The sequence below is a fragment of the Macrotis lagotis genome, chromosome 1 (assembly GCF_037893015.1).
Source record: "Macrotis lagotis isolate mMagLag1 chromosome 1, bilby.v1.9.chrom.fasta, whole genome shotgun sequence".
In the NCBI taxonomy this organism is placed as follows: domain Eukaryota; kingdom Metazoa; phylum Chordata; class Mammalia; order Peramelemorphia; family Peramelidae; genus Macrotis; species Macrotis lagotis.
This window is the reverse complement of record NC_133658.1, coordinates 700,852,491-700,870,474: the sequence shown is the minus strand read 5'-3', so window position 1 is coordinate 700,870,474 and position 17,984 is coordinate 700,852,491. Positions and strand designations below refer to the sequence as shown.

Genomic DNA, 17,984 nt, shown 5'->3' with positions numbered 1-17,984 from the left:
TAAACTTAATGAAATTAATGGATAGGAACTATGTCTGAATTTAAAGGCAAAGCAGGATCTTGAATGATTATTTCTTCCCTAGAAAATCAATGATATTTAGGATGTGGTCATGGGAAATTACCAGGTCACTTTGCTTCTCTGATAGGTTAATAACACAGAGTTGTGAGAGAGTTTGAAAGTTTAATCAGGAATGGTCCAAACTCACCTACTTTTCAAGAGGCAACAACGGTGGGCAATATAAGCAAGGAAATCTGCCAAGAAGAGTTGTAAGAAGACTGGACGGATATAGGAGTTTCAGTCTCAACTTTGTTCACTGAGTTATGTGACCTTGAGCATGTCACTGATCAACTCTGATCTTTGATTTCTTAGAAAAGTATGCCAGAATCCAAGGGCTTCCTCGAGTACTCTAAACAGCATGCTCAATAAATGGTCATCCAACTCTTGTTTAATGATCTCTAAAACAAGAAGGAATCCACTGCCTTAAGAGGTAGCCAAATGTACTTTTAGGCAGTTCTAATTACTAGAAGTTTTTCTTAATGTGGAACTTAAAATCTACCTCTATATCTCTGTAACTTCCACCTACTACTGCTGCAAATTCTGTTCTTTAAGGATAAACAGCATAAATCTTATCCTTAATCTCAGTTATAATTATATAAATCTTTGAAGACAGTTATATTTTCCCTAATTCTTTTCTCCTCAAAATTTCTTAAACAAACTATGGCATGGTATGATTGCAAGGTCCTTCTTGCTGGTTTTCTTCCTCTAGGCATTATGTAGCAGAGAGGTAAACACAATATTACAGCAATAGTCTGACCAAGATACTTCCTGTGTTCTAAATGCCATAATTCTCTTGATGCAAGCAAAAATCTACATTTGATTTTTTTTTGCCTGATACTAAATATTGTTAAACACACTGTAGCAAGTTTAGTCCACTGAAAGCTACCATTCTTTTTCAAACCAACTGATAAATAAGCCACATTGTCCCCATTTTCTATTTCCACAGTTGACTTTTTTAATCCAAGTATGGGGTCCAATATGTATGCTTATTAAGTTTATCTTATTAGATTTGACCTAATGAAGACCCTTCCAACAAACACTAGTAGCTATTGTTCCCAAGTCAAACCTTTAGAACTGGAAAGAACCTTAGAGGTCACATAATCTTTAATCTATTAATGGAATTTATTAGACTTAATGATATTTAAGATCTCATCGAGTTTAAATATCCTATGATCTAGGGGAAGAAGCAAGAAGGCAGATTAGAGGCATTTGCTAACTGAACTCTCCCCAAATTCCTGCCCAAACAACTTTAAGATAATTCCTCAAATTACATTTTGGTACAGAAAAGACAGCAACAATTCAGAGTGAGACATTTTTGCAGCCTAAATCAATTTCAGAGATGAACAAGAAAGGTCGGTACCACTGGGACAGAAATCAGTACAGTAGCAGCACCAGCCAGGGGTCTTAGAGGTATGTATGACTGTGAGGTACTGCTATGACATTATCAGCTGCAACTGTTGGAGATCTTAGCCCAGAGAGATGGTGAGAGGAATAACAAGTGGTCAACAAGAGATTATGTGACACTCTTTGCTGGCACTGGCTACAAGTAGCACTATCAACTCTACTGCCAATTTAGTTATTGGTCATAGTTCAAGGGCAGAGATGGGTACTTTTGTCAGTCACAAAAGCTCAAGAGCCCTAAATTCCAAAGCAGAAAGGAGCACCAGTACATGTGGCTATGGAAGATTCTGGTCGCAGTTTCAGGATCAAGAGGAGTACTAACACTTGAAACTATAGAAAAGGATAAAGACTCCTGGATCATGACACCTTGGAATCACCAAAAATCTGCAATCCCCCAGAAGTAGATTTAAAAACAGTAGAATAAAAAATGCTGAAGTGTGGGACAGTGCATCCTCCCAGTCCCAGGGAAGTAGAACCCAACTTCAAAATATCATTTAAAGAAGAGAAATAGACTAGAAAAAAATGAACAACAACAATAAAAGAACTTGACCATAAAAAGTGGCAGAGAAGACCAAAACAAAGTTCAGAAGACAATAATGTGAAAATGGTTATAAGCAAAGTCTCAAAGAAAAATGCTAATTGGACCCAAACATAATAAGAATTCCTTGAAGCATCAAATAAAGAGGTAGTAGCAGTGGAAAAACTGGGAAAAGAAATGAGATTGCTGCAAGAAAATTAGGAAAAGAAAATTAATAGCTTGGCAAAAGATGCACAAAAATATTATAGAAAGTAACTTAAAAAAACAAAATTATTCTAACAATAAAAATAGTAAAAAAATTCACTAAGAAGAGAATTTTTTTTTAGAGAATTTTTTAAAAAGCAGAATTGGGCAACTGAAAGCTAATGACTCTGTAAGACATCATGAAACAATAAAACAAAGTCAAATTAATGGAAAAAAAAGAAGAAAATACGAAATATCTCATTGGAAAAGAAACTGACCTAGAAAAATAGATCAGGGAGAAATAATTTAAGAATACTAGACAAACAAAAATTATGATTAGAAAATTATTCTAGATATCATATTTCAAGAAATAATTAAGAAAAATGACCCCAAATATTTTAAAACCAGAGGGAAAATAGAAACTGAAAAAAAATCCACAGATCACTTCCTGAAAGAGTTCCCAAAATGAAAATTCCCAGGAATATTATAGCCAAATTTCAGCACTTCCACATTAAGTAAAAAATATACTTTAAACAGTTAAGGGGGGAAAAAACAAATATCATAGAGCCACAGTAAATTATCACACAAGATTTAGCAGCTTCCACATTAAAGGAGTAGAAGGCTTGGTATATTATATCCCAGAAAAAAAAGCTAGGACTATAACCAAGAATCACTTAGTCAGCAACACTGAGTACAATCCTTCAGTGAAAAAAAAAAAAGATATTTAATGAAATACAGGGTATTCAAGCATTCCTGAAAAAAATCAGAGATGAAGAGAAAGTTTGCCACTCAAACAGAAGACTAAAGAGAAGATAAAAAGGTAAACCTGAAAGAGTAATCATATGGGACTCAAAATTATACTGCTTCAGTCCTACATAGGAAGATAATAAATGAAACTCCTTAAAACTTTAATAAACATAATGGCAGTTATAAGAAGTTTACATAGACAGAGACTATGAGTAGGAGTCAACTATGCAAGAATGATCTCAAAAAAAAAAATAAAGAAACTGGGAGAGAAAAAAAAGAGGAAGAATTTTCTCACAAAGAAGCAACATATAAGGAGGAGCTTTAACAGTGGTCAGTGCTTGAACATCACCATTGTTGAAAGTGGATCAAACAGGGAAGAATGCAAATTTACATTCAGCTGTGTTTAGAACTATAACTTACCCAATAGGGAAAAAAGGAGGGGAAGGGGATAAGAGAAGACATGAGGACAATAAAGGGAAGGTCAGATTAAGGGAGCCAGTGAAGAGAAGCTAAACATATTTTTGAGGAGGAACAGGATAAAAAGAAGAGGAATAAACAGAGGAGTACTGAATGAAAGTTAATAGTTAGAAATCCTAACTGTGATTGTGAATAGGATGACCTCACCTATTAAACAAGAGATAACAGAATGGATTAGAAACCAGACTCTTAAAATGTTGTTACAAGAGACACTCCATGTTGTTCCTTGATATTTGTCCTTTATCTCGAAGAAGATATCAGGAGGAGGTGATGTCATGACAAGCACATGAATGGGATTTGAGAGAGGTGGGGCTGTGCTAAGTCACCAGCCTCACTTTCTCCTCCAGAGCCATCTGGGTCCAGTAGCCAGATATGGATCGGGATGAGATGACTCTAGATGGAAGGCAATCAGGGTGAAGTGACATGCCAAGGTCATATAGCTTGTAAGTATCAAAAACTTACATAGTCCAAATAAAGAGCTGGAGCAAAATCTAATATACTTTAGTTGAGGCCAAAAAAAAAAAGTATAAGTAGTAACCATGATCTTAGATAAGGCAAAAGCAAAAATAGCCCTAATCAAAAAATAATCTGAGGAAGAAACACAAAAACAAAAAAACCTTCAGAATCTGATGGACACTATAAAAATTATCTCTTATTTAACTCCCTTTAATCCTAATTCCTCAAACCAAAAAAGACTAATCTGTAAACATGTTTAACATAAATATGTATGTAAAATAATAATCTGAATGTTCACTGGTGAGGGGAGGAGTAGGGTGGGAAGGAAGAGTGGAAGGGCATTTTGTAACTTAAAACTATACATGTGCATATGGATGAAATAAATAAATAAACACATAAATAAACAAATAAATAAATAAATGAGAGATAATCAGGTACCATAGACAATGAAGTAATGTCAAAATTTTCCACAAATTTATCTGATTAAAGACCTTATTTCTCAAATACATACTGTGAACAGAAATTAGCCAAATGTATTAAAAAAAATTTTTAAATTTCCCAATTAATAAATGGTCAAAGGATATGATCAGACAGTTTTAAAAAGAACAAATCAAAGTTATCAATAACCATATGAAAAAATGCTCTAGATTACTATTTCTCAGACAAATGAAAATTAAAGCAACTTTGGTGTACTCTCACCTGTCAGAAATGACAAATGATGGAGAGGAAATCTACACTCATGAAATGCTAGTGCAGTAGTGAACTTGTTCAACTACTATAGAAAACAGTTTGAATTTTGCCCAAAATGGTGTAAAACTGCACAGTCTTTGACTCAGCAATACCACTATTAGGTCTGTATCTCAAAGAGATCAAAGAAAAGAGAATAGGACATGTACAAAATATGCACAAAAATATTCCAAGCATCTCTTTTTGAGGTGGCAAAGAAATGGAAATCAAGGGTATGCTCAACAATTGGGAAATAACTGAACAAGTCACAGAAAATTATGTATAGAATGCTATTGTGCTCAAATGATGGAGGATAGGGCAGAAGAACATGGCACAACCTATGTGAACTGATGCAAAATGAAATAATAAAAACTTGAAGATCATTGAACTGTGAAAGACTTGTCTACTCTGATCAATACAATACTTTAAGACAATCTCCAGGCACTCATGATAAAAATATGCCATCTACCTCCAGTGAGAGAACTGATGAATTCTGAGTATAAATTGAAGTTATTCCTTTATTCCTTTATTCCTTTCTTATTTTGGGGTTATTTTTGCAGTATGGCTAATATGTATGTTTTGCATGATTTCACATATATAATTGTTATATTACTTACCTACTGATAGGAAGAAAGGGAGAAAATTTAGAAGTCAAAATTTAAAAAGAAAGTAATATTTAAAATAAATAAATAATTTTTAAAAGATTTTTTGTGTCCAAAGATGTCCACAATCTATATCTTGATTGAGCATCTGACACTGATTAAAACTGTTAGATGTGATCTAACCTAGGACTTGCCAGAAAGAAAAAGAGAAAACAATAATCTACCTAATATCAGAAGGGATAGGTTTTCTGAGAAACAGAAATAAGCAAACTTACTGATAAATAACTTGAATTTTTTTAAAAGATGGAATGAAATCTTCTCTGATAATTCTATAGGTCACCATGGAGCTGGATTAGTGGGAGGTGAGGGATAAAGTTAAGCTGTTGTAGAACATTACATGAAATTGCAGTTCTCAGCAGTAGACAAACTCAAATAATAATACTGCTTTTCAGAAGGATGGGGAATAACCAGGTGGCTAAAGGTGCAAAGTTAAGGAAGAAAGATCCCTATGGAATTGATTGTAACTATACAGAACTGAAAAAAAAAATCTGACCATCTAAGAGCTAAAGAAAAGGTAATATAGTTTGCTAAACAAAAAGAACTTTAGGGATACTGATTACATTAGGGAGTTTAAATAGTTGGTGCTGTAATTTTACAATCTATTTAGGTAGAGACATGAAAAACTATCCCACTTTTAGGTTGCAGAGAATAATCCCACAAAAGAAGAAAAGGAATAGAGAAGAATGAGAGGATTATCTTGGCATATCACTTCAGGGAGGAGACTTAAGGTTCATCCTTTGAGCATAGATAGCATTGTCCTTCAGTCCCTGAGTAAAGGGAAATCTGCAAACAGGATTTAATTTTCACTAATTCTTCTTTTGACCACAGTGGTAGTCAGCAAAAGAAAGAAAATTTTCCTGTTTGTAGCAACAGAATTAAATTTCCAAGGCAGAAAATATGAGATGGATGAATAGTAATGCCTCAAACTTAAAAATAGTGTTTTATAGTTCACAAATTACTTCCTCAAAATAACCTTATTATGTAACTAGTCTAAATATTATTTATAAGAAAATAAAACTTTCTGATCCAGTCTTATGAAAAAAAAATGATATAAATCATTGTAGATTAGAGAAATGCAACTCAGAACAACTTTTAGGTACCTACTCATAAGACTGGCTAATATAAAAGAAAAGGAAACTGATAAATGTTGCAGGTTATGTAGGAAAATTGGTATACTAATGCCTTTGGGTGCAGTTGTGAACTGATTTAACCCTTCTAGAGAGTAATTTGGAACTGCTACACAAAGAAAGTGAATTTTTTGCACAAAAATCAACACTAGTATAACATAGCTATAATTTCTTTGCAGATGCAATCACTCTATTCAATGGCACTGAATCTTCTGGCTCTGATTATTCAGATAGAAAGTAAGAAATCTTAAATTCTAAGACACATAGACCTTAAATTTCAGATTTTCCTGAAAGCTATCATTTTTTTCTTCCATACTGCTGAAAAAAACTTAACACAAAGAAATTTAGTGAAAATAACCAATAGCTAAAGAACATTTTTATGTTTTCTAAGTACTATGTTCTTTAGGTCTCAGGGAAACAATCAACCAAAGTGTTTGCTTCTAAGAACAGAATCCACATGGAATGGTATTCCTAGAGATGATGAAGACATCCAGATTCTCATGTTTGTAAATGATCTAGTGCTAACCAAATTAAGGCACGAAATACTGTAGAGCCCTTTGAATTTAATCCATCCATAATTACTCATGAGACTTTGGCGTTTGTGAGTGTGTAATTGTGTGTGTGAATGTGTGTGGGAGGGAGGGAGGGAGAGAGAGAGAGAGAGAGAGAGAGAGAAAGAGAGAGAGAGGAGAAAGAGATGGATGTTCCACGAAGTGGGACTAAAACTGAAAATTTGGAAATAAGCATGATTGTGTTTGGAAAATTGTGTGGCACTATTTGAAACAAAATTTGAGTAGAAACTCTGGAATTCAAATATAAGAACAAAGAAAAACATAAAAAGATAAATACATTTGAGATGTTTATCTTAAAAAAGGAAAATATCTCCTATATGATAATAACTGGAAAATAATCTAAATGAGGAAAAATAATTAAGTATACCTTCAAAATCTCAGGGGGGGGAGAGAAAAAAGGAGCAGAGGATGTATTTCCAATGCCTCATAACCAAGTGCTGTGATAATGAGCATATAGTCATGGAGATAGTTATAGAAGTAGTCACCAATGGAATCTCATACTTGTCTGAACCAGGTTAAGGTTTGAAAAACAAACACACACACACACACAAAGTATTTGAGAGAGAGAGAGAGAGAGAGAGAGGGAACAAGAAAAAAGGGAGGATATTATGAGGGAGGGAACAACCTCAAACCAGACAAATTTCAACGCTGAAGGTGAGTTATTTGTTATTATGAAGAATTATTTAAAGGGGGGGAAATGGGTAAGAACCAACGATGGGAATGGAGGGGTGCAGCCAAGATGACAGAGAGAAGGCAGAAACTGTCTTAAGCTCTCCCCAGTTTCCCTCAAGAGCAACACTAATCAAAGCTCTAAACAGATTTTGGAGTGATGGAACCACAGAGTGGAGCATCTTCCACCAAGGTCTATCAGGAGCAGAGCATGAGAATGCCCAGGTAGGGAATAGAAAACCACAGCACCCTGTGGTGAGGTGACAGAGAACCAACCAGAAGTTCTCAGTTACAGGAGAGGTATCCAATAGAGTCCCCAGACTCAGCAGGTCAATGCACAAGAGGCCAACCAGGAGCACACCCCCTATTGCGCAAGCCACAAGGATACCCAATCCAGAAGGCATAACTCAAGAAGTAAGATACTGGTGTTCCCAAAACAAACTCCCAAGAGCAAGTCTCTAGCATTCCCAATGGGAGGGCCCATGAACCACTCCCTTATACTCCCCCAAGGCAAATGGCCCCAGGCCAGTGAGCAGGCCTCTAGGGCTCTCAACTCCCAACTCTGCAAGCAGCCCCCCCCCCACCCTTACACAAGAACCTGGAACCTGGAATAGGGCCCAGAAACCAAACTCAAAATGAGTAAGAAAGGGGCAGAGAAAAGCAGGGTCTATAAAAAAGTTACCTTGGAGATAAGGACCAGCAAAACACCATCTCAAAAAGAGGATGGCAGATAAAAGAACAAGAATATGAATTGGTCTTCAGAACCAAAAGACATCTTGAAATAACTCAAAAAATATTTTAATAATCAAATAGGACAAAAATGACTAATATGCAAATATATTAAATGTAAACATACAACTATTAACAGATAGTTTGCCATCATGGGGAGGGGGGGAGAGAAGTCAGAGGGGGTTCAAAAATGTATGACATAAATTTTCAAATGAATGAATGATGAAAAAAATGACCATAGCATATAATTGGAAAAATAAAATAAAATATCAATTTAAAAAATCAAGTAGAAAAATTGATAAAAGAAATGCAAGAGGGGCAGCTAGGTAGCGTAGTGGATAAATCACCAGCCTTGGAGTCAGGAGTACCTGGGTTCACATCCGGTCTCAGACACTTAATAATTCCCTAGCAGTGTGGCCTTGGGCAAGCCACTTAACCCCATTTGCCTTGAAAAAACCTAAAAAAAACATGCAAGAGCAATTCAACATCTTGCAAAAGAAAGCACAAAAATTGACATAAGTAAACAAATGCTACAAAAATATAATTGGGCAAATAAAAAAATGGAAGAAGATAACAGCTCCTTTAAAAATAAATTTGGACAAAAGAAAAATGAAATGTACAAGCTAACTGAAGAAAATAATTACTTGAAGAATAGTCTGGGGCCAGTGGAAGCTAATGACTCTATGAGTCATCCTGAATCAGTCAAGCAAAATCAACAAAATGAAAAAAAAAAAAATAGAAGAAATGTAAAATACTTCATTGGAAAAACAACTGATCTGGAAAACAGATCCAGAAGACCTAAGTTAAGAATTTTTGGATTACCTAAAAGCTATGATCCAAAAAGGAACCCAGACATCTTTCAAGTGGGGCAGCCAGATGGCACAGTGGATAGAGCACCAGCCCTGGAGTCAGAAGGACCTGAGTTTAAATCTGGACTGAGATACTTAATAATTACCTAGCTGTGTGACCTTGGGCAAGTCATTTAACCCTACTGCCTTGCCAAAGAAAAAGAAAAAAGAAAGCATCAAGGAAAACTGCCCCAATATCCTAGACCCAGAGGGGATTATAATCATTGAAAGAATCCACCAATCACTTTTTTTTTCCAAGGCAATGGGGTCAAGTGGCTTGCCCAAGGCCACACTGCTAGGTAATTATTAAGTGTCTAAGATTGGATTTGAACCCAGGTCCTCCTGACTCCAGGGCCGGAGCTCTATCCACTGCGCCACCTAGCCACCCCCCATCAATCACTTTCTGAAAGGGATTCCAAAATGAAAATGTCAAAGAGTATTCAAGATAAATTCTAGAACTATCAGATCAAGGAGAAAATTCTGCCAAAAAGAAGCAATAAAAATGCCAAGGAGCTATTATCAGAATATGCATTAACATTAAAGGATGGAAGGAACTGGAATATGATATTCCAGAGGGCAATGGAGCTAGGATTACAAATAAGAATCAACTACCCAGGAAAACTGAACATGCTCTTTCAGGGGAAAAGGACACTTAACTTTCCTAATTAAAAAAAAAAAAACTGAACAGAATTTGATCTTCAAACAGGAGACTCAAGAGATACATAAAAAGGTTAAATAGGGGGAAAAGAAAAAGACTTATTCAATAAGATTAACCTGGTTATATCCCTGCATGGGAGGAAGATTCTCATAACTCTTGAGAACTGTAACTCTGTTGGAGGGAGTAGACTTAGAAGGTATGGATGTAAATTGATTTTGATAGGATGATTTAAAAAATTAAGATTAAGAAAAAAGGAATTGGGGCAAATCATGTCACATGAAGAGGAAAAGGGAGAAGGTGAGAATTGCTTGAATTTTACTCTCATCAGATTTGGCTCAAAGAGGGAATAACACAAACACTCGGCTGAGTTAAGAAATGTATCTTACCTTTCAAGTATTAGGAGGGGAAAGGTGGGAAAGTGAAGGTGGAACTGATAGAAAAGGGGGAAGGAGCATAAAAGGGGAGGAGGCTGATACAAGGGAAAGAGAGAGATTGAGGGAGGCTTCAGAAGCAAAAAAGATAGGGTGAAAGAAGAAAAGTACAAATGGAGGAGAGATACAATGGAGGGTAATAAAGAGTAAGTAATTGTAACTATGGATGTGAATGGGATAAACTCTCCCATAAAACAGAAGTGGATAGCAGAATGGATTAAAAGCCAGAATCCTACAATATGCTACTTACAAGAAGGGCATTTGAAGCAGATACACATAGGGTAAAGATAAAAGGCTGGAGCAGCATTATGCTTCAGCTGAAGTGAAAAAGACAGGGGTAGCAATCTTTATCTCAGACAAAGCAGCTGCAAAAATAGGTCTCATTAAAAGGGATAAGGAAGGAAACTGCATCCTCACAAAAGATACCACAGCAATGAAGCAATTTCAATACAAAATATGTATGCACCAAGTGGTACAGCATCCAAATTCTTAGAGAAGTTAAAGGAGCCACAGAAAGACAGAGAGAGCAAAACTATAAAACTGAGGGGACCTCAACTGCCCTCTCTCAGAATTAGATAAATCTAACCACAAAATAAATAAGAAGGAAGTTAAGGAGGTGAATAGAATGTTAGAAAACTTAGATATATGATAGACCTATGGAGAAATTTGAATGGCGATAAAAAGGGATAAAACATTTTTGTTTTTGTTTTTGTTTTTTTGTGGTACATAGCACCTACACAAAAATTAACATGTATTAGGGCACAAAAATCTCATAATCAAATGCAAAATAGAAGAAATATTAATTATATTGTTTTCAGATCAAGATGGAATAAAATCACTTGCAATAAAGATCTATGGAAAGACAGAATAAAATCAATTGGAAACTAAATAACCTAATTTTAAAGAATGAATGGATCAAACAAATCACAGAAAAAATTAATAATTTCATCCAAGACAATTACAATAAGGAGAGAATATACCAAAACATGTGGGATACAACCAAAGGAGTTTGAAGGGAAATTTTATATCTCTAAATACTTATATGAATAAGAGAGAGAGAGAAAGAGAGAGTCATGAAAATGATTTGAACATGCAACCGAAAAAGCTAGAAAAGGACAAATTAAAAATTCCCAATTAAATATCAAATTAGAAATTCTGGAAATCAAAGGAGAGAAAAGCCAAAGTAAGAAAACTATAGAACACGTAAATAATAAGCCTTGGGTTAATTTGATTAAAAAGAAAGAAGAAAATCAAATTATCAGTATCAAAAGTGAAAAAGGGGGCAGCTAGGTGGCGCAGTGGATAGAGCTCCCACCCTGGAGTCAGGAGTACCTGGGTTCAAATCCGGTCTCAGATACTTGATAATTATCTAGCTATGTGGCCTTAGGCAAGCCACTTAACCCCATTGCCTTGGGGGAAAAAAAAGTGAAAAAGGTGAACTCACCACTAATGAAAAGAAAATTAAAATAAGAGTTCAGAGTTATTTTGCCCAACTATATGCCAATAAATCTGACAATCTAAGTGAAATGGATGAATAATTACAGAAATATAAACTGCCCAGATTAACAGACAAGGAAATTAAATACTTTAATAACCCAATTTAAAAAAAAAACTGAACGAGCCATCAATGAACTCCCTAAGAAAAAAATCTCCAGGGTCAGATGGATTCACAAGTAAATTCTACCAAACATATAAAAAACAATTAATTCCAATTCTATTTTGAACTATTTTTTAAAAAATAGGTGCAGTTCAGAGAGCTAGGACAACCATATTAGACTGGCTATGGACAATGTTATCCCCATCCAGAGGAGGAAAACAAAACAAAACAAAAAGAAAAAAAAGAAAAACAAATTCTTCAGAATCTGATGAATACTTTATAAAAATTATCTCTTCTGTATCACTTTTCCTTACTTATGTATCTCTTTTCCTTAATCCTAATTCCTCATACTGAAAATGACTAATATGTAAACATGCTTATCAAAAATATGTATGTACAATGCTAACTTGACTGGGAAGGGAGGGTAGGAGGAAATTTTGTAACTTAAAAATACATATGTACATATGGATGAAAATACATAAATAAATAAATTTTTAAAAAATAGATGAAGTTCTGCCAAATTCCTTCTTTGATACCAATATGGTGCTGATACCCAAACCAGAAAGAGTCAAAACAGAGAAAGAAAATTATAGACCAATTTCTCTAATGAATACTGAAGCAAAAATTTTGAATAAAATATTGCTAAGCAATTATAGTAAGTCATCACTAGGGTACTACACTATGATCAGATAGGATTTATACTAGGAATGCAGGATTGGTTTAATATCAGTAAAACTATCAGCACAAATGACCATATCAATAACAAAACTAACAGAAGTCATATGACTATTTCAATAGATCCTGAAAAGGCTTTTGACAAAATAAAGTACTCATTCCTATTAAAAACACTAGAGAACATAGGAATGGAGTTTTCCTTAAAATGATAAACAGTATTTCTCTAAAACTATCAACAAACATTATATATAATGGGGATAAGCTAGAAGCATTTCCAATAAAATCAGGGGTGTATCAAAGATGCCCATTATCAAGACCATTATTCAATATTTAATTAGAAATGTTAGTTTTAGCAATAAGAAATGAAAAAATACTAAGGAATTAGACTAGTCAATGAAGAAACAAAACTCCTTTTTTTTGCAGATGATACGATGGTATACTTAGAGAATCCTATAAAATCAACTAAAACACTGGAGTACTTAGCATCTGAAACACTTTAGCAAAGTTGTAGGATATAAAATAAACCCACATAAATCAACAGCATTTCTGTACATTACCAACAAAGTCCAGTAACAAGATGCAGAAAGTAAAATTCTATTTGAAGTAATTCTAGACAACATAAAATACTATTCTCCAAGGAAACTCAGAAACTATATGAAAACAATTATAATACAATTTTCACACAAATAAAATCAGACCTAAATAACTGGACAAATGTCAATTACTCATGGATAGATAGAGCTAATATAAAAAATTATAATTATCAATTAACTAACTTATTCAATGCCATACTAATCAAACTACCAAAAAATTACTTTTTGAGGTAGAAAAAATCGTAACAAAATTCATAGGGAGGAAGAAAAGGCCAAGAATATAAGCGGAATTAATGAAAGAAAATGCAAAGTAAGGTGGTCTAGACATTCCAGATTTAAAATTATACTATAAAACATTCATCAAAACTGTTTGCTACTAGCTAAGAAATTATATTATTAAAGCATCAAGAAAACAAGCTAAGAAATCTATTTAGTGGAATATTTGAGTTATAAGAGAAAGTAGTAAATGAGTAGTAAACAAACAGTAGTAAACATACTGTTTGAAAAATCCAAAGACTCCAGCTCCTGGGATAAGAACTCAATCTTTGATAATAAATTCCAGTGAATAAATGGAAGATAGTGTGGCAGAAACCAAGCATAGACCAACATCTCACATCTATACCAATATATGGTCAAAATGGTTATAGGATTTAGAAATAATGGTGATGCCACAAGCCAGCTAGGAGAACAAGGAAGAGTTTATTCGTCAGATCTATGGAAAGGGGAGAAATTTACGACCAAAGAAGATATAGAAAATATTATAAAATGCAAAATATATAATTTTAATTACATGAATTTAAAAGTTTTTACACATATAAAACCAATGCAACCAAAATTAGAAGTAATGCAATATGCTGGGAAACAATTTTTACAGTTAGTGTTTCTGATAAAGTACTCATTTCTAAAATATACAGAATCAAAATTATCAGAATACAAGCCATTACTCAATTGATAAATGGTCAAAAATATGAACAGGCAATTGCCAGCTGAAGAGATTAAAGGCATGTATAGTCATATGAAAAATGTTTTAAATCATTATTATTTAGAGAAATGTAAATTAAAACAACTCTGAAGTACTACACCTCATACCTATCAGATTGGCCAAGATGATTAAATAAAAGAAAATGATAAATGCTGGAGGGGAAAACTGAAACACTAATGCATTACTGATGGAGTTGAGAACTGATCCAACCTTTTTTGGAGAGCAATCTGGAACTATGTCCAAAAGACAATACAGTTTTGCATACCCTTTGATCCAGTAAAACATTACTAGGTCTATATCCCAAAAGATCACCCAAAAAGGGTAAAAAAAAAAAATCAACATATACAAAAATATTTATAGCAGCTCTTTTCATAGTGGCAAAGAATTGGAAATCAAGGGTCTTTCAATTGGGGAATGACTGAACAAATTCTGGTATAAATGTAATGGGGTACTATTGTTCTATAAGAAATCATTAGAGGGGTGGCTAGGTGGTGCAGTGGATAAGATCACTGGCCCTGGAGTCAGGAGTACCTGAAAAGCTTGGAAAGCCTTGCATGAACTGATGCCGAATGAAATGAATAGAACCCGATGAACATGATCTAAACTATAACAACACTGTGTAATGATCAACTTTGATGAACTTGGTAATCTCAGCAGTACATTCTAAAGGATTTGTAATAGAAAATACCATCCACAAAGGAAAAACTATAGTCTAGATGCAGATCAAAGCTTATTTACAATTTTTAAAATTTGCTTTATGTATTATATTTTTTCTTCCTTTGTGCTTTTTTTCCTTTTTTATTTGATTCTTGTTTCACAACATGATTAATATGGATATATGTTAAGATAGTTTTATATATATACATATATATATATATATATTATATATATGTATGTATAACCTAAATTAGATTGTTTTCTGTCACTTGCAGGGGGAGGGAAGAGAGAGAAGGAGAAAAATGTGAAACTCAAAACCTTACAAAAATGATTGTTTAAAACTATCTGTGCATGTGGTTGGAAAAATAAATAAAGAAAATATTGGGAAAAAAAACTATACCAAAATAAAAATGAACCAATGATCAGGATCTAGAAGAAGAGAAGAAATAAAGAGTCTGTTCAACTGAAATAGGTCACTCCAGTTACAAAGCATTAGCATCCATCACACTCTTTATTCAAGTTATACCACTACTTAGCCTATTTGACCCCAAGAGAAACATTTAACAAAAGAAAAAATTATCTGTACAAAATGTTTATAGTGGTTCTTTTCATGTTAGTTCAAAATTGGAAACTATGGAGTATCCAACTACTGGGGATGGTTAAACAAACTGCACTATAACAACACAGTAGAGTATTATTGAACCTTAAGAAATAATTCAATGTACAATTTCAGGTGAAACTCTGAAGACCTTTGTGAATTAATACAGAATGAAATGAGCAGAACCAGGAGAACAATGTATAGAATGGTCATGCTACATGCTATAGAGAAAAACACCTCTAAGGTTACAGCACTCTGATCAATGAACATGAGTCCAAACCAATGAAGATGAAACACACAACTAACTTTCTGACAAAAACATGATGAGCTTAAAAATGCAAAAATAAAAATATATATTTCAGAAATGACTAGGGTGGAAATTTGGTTTTTTTCCATTCTATGACAATATATAATAAGATATTTGCTTAAGGTTGGGAGATTTTTGTGGCAAGGAGAGAAAGAAAGGGGGAACACATGAATATAAATTTATATAAAAATAAGTTTTTAAAAGAAAATTTTAAAAAGAAATGACTAAAGGGATAGATTCAGAAAAAAATTGGAAAGATGGATGTGAACTAATATGAAGTAAAGTAACAAAACCTGAACTATTTTATAAAACAGCAAACACATTACATTGAAAAACAATTTTTAAACACTTGAAAACTCAGTGCAACAGCCAGTCATTATTTCAGGAAGTAGAGAAACAGGAGGAGAATTGAGGGGCAAAGAGATATGCACTTTTGGATATGGCTAATGGGTGGATTTGCTTTGTTTCTCTCTGCTTATTTGTCAGAAGAGATGATTTTTGTGTTTTTATTTTGTAATTGGAAAACTGAAGTTATAGGGGAAGAATGCCTAATAATAGAGATGCCAAAAATGAAGAAGTTAAAAAGAAAGAAAAGAGGGTCAATACATTTTTTTTCTTTAATCACATTAGACAGGAGCCATTTGGAATTCACAGACAAAGCAGGACATCATTGAAGCTAGTATGTCGAATTAAGTATATTTTTTAAGGTGAACATACAAAAGATTTGTTGTGTCATAGAAAAAAAGTAGTTATTTGAATATATGCTTTATATTTTCCATTTGACTGTAAGCTTAACTTGCCCAAATCAGATACTCAATAAATATTAATTTAATTAATTGAGATAAATCAATTATATTATAGAATTCCCAAAGAAATTTAAATATGTGTTTAAGTGAACTCTACTTATCCATATCTGATTATGTTTTACTGCAATTCTGAATAGATAATCTAGCGTAGTTCAAAAACAGATAACAGACCAGTGATGGCCTGCATATAGCACAGTTTGCAAACCCCAATCTAGAGTATGTAGGGTAAAAACTAAAATATCTGACCTATGTATTATGATCTGGTACAGATCAGTAACTTTTTCAAGCTAGGTATCCCTCTTTCCCTTAACCTTAACCCATTATTTATTTTTTTCCATCAGTTTTCCAAGTACACATGTTCTAGTTTTTTTCTCCTTAATTCTTTATTTCTTTACTGATGAACGAACTTTTATCCTTCCAAATTTTTCTTTTAAAAATTAGAAATGGTCCTAAATGAATAAACATGAATTATTTTAACTTCAAGAGATCAAATTAAAAGATCCAACAAAGATACTTCTCATCTTATAATGACTACATGATCCATTAGAGATCACTTCTATTTCTACCTACCTTTGATGTCCCTTTGGTAGAATAATATAAACCTGATCTTCTTAGAAGAAAGTAAATCTTCTTCCAGGATTTTTTCCCCTGCTCTTTTGCATGTAAGAAACCATGTATTTCAGGATATGTGCTAGAACTCAGAAAATTCTAGAAAAAAAAAATTAAAGAAATGTAATCCCAACTGAACAACAAGCTGAACTTTATTTTTACAGAAAATGAGAAACTAAGTTTACATATATATATGTATATATATACATATATATATTTCAAATATTGAACAAGATGACTAATGTCCTTATGAAACCATAGAAACAGCAACTTATTTTAATAAGAAAAACATAATCCCCTCAAAAGTCCCCAAGTTTATTGCAATATAGTAGTGCTCGTGGAGAATTTTTGAATTTAAATATCTGTAACCTAACCAAGACAGTATAAATAGTGACAGAGCCATTTAACATACCTGTTGTCCCCACTGAATCCATTTGAAAAATCGGGTTTTGCTTCTGGAGGTAGATGGAAATATAATTTATTTAGACTTTGAAAAAAGCCTTTGACACTGCAAAGGTTATTTTAAAAACCAGAATGGGATTAGATGAGAGACAAGAGGCAGTACGGTACTGTAGGAAGAACTGTGAACTTAGGAGTCAAAAAAAATTTGGTTTAACTTCTGGACCTGCCACTGAAGAGATCATGGATTAAAAAAAAAACCCTCTTAATTTCTCTGACTCTCAATCTCCTCATCCACTAAACAGAGATAAGACTTAAAATACCACAGTACTACCCTATTCCTAAGATATCTAGGAAGTAATGACTTCCTCTTGCTGTTGTATCATAATGTATTAGATTTAAAAGTAAGCTTGGAGATGATTTGTCCCAAAATTCTCTCTCTGCAATTTCTCAACATCCTTCTCCATTCCTAAGGAATGG

General features: G+C 33.6%; 1 protein-coding gene across 5 annotated transcripts in view; it reads right to left on the bottom strand.

Moving 5' to 3' along the window:
* The window catches only part of GRB14 (growth factor receptor bound protein 14), a 149,240-nt gene that overhangs the window by 17,292 nt on the left and 113,964 nt on the right, over window positions 1-17,984 (bottom strand). For all 5 annotated transcript variants that reach the window (XM_074215829.1, XM_074215831.1, XM_074215832.1 and 2 more), the window contains one exon: window positions 17,067-17,204. In XM_074215829.1, coding sequence (XP_074071930.1) covers window positions 17,067-17,204 — 138 coding nt within the window. The remainder of the gene's footprint in view (window positions 1-17,066; window positions 17,205-17,984) is intronic.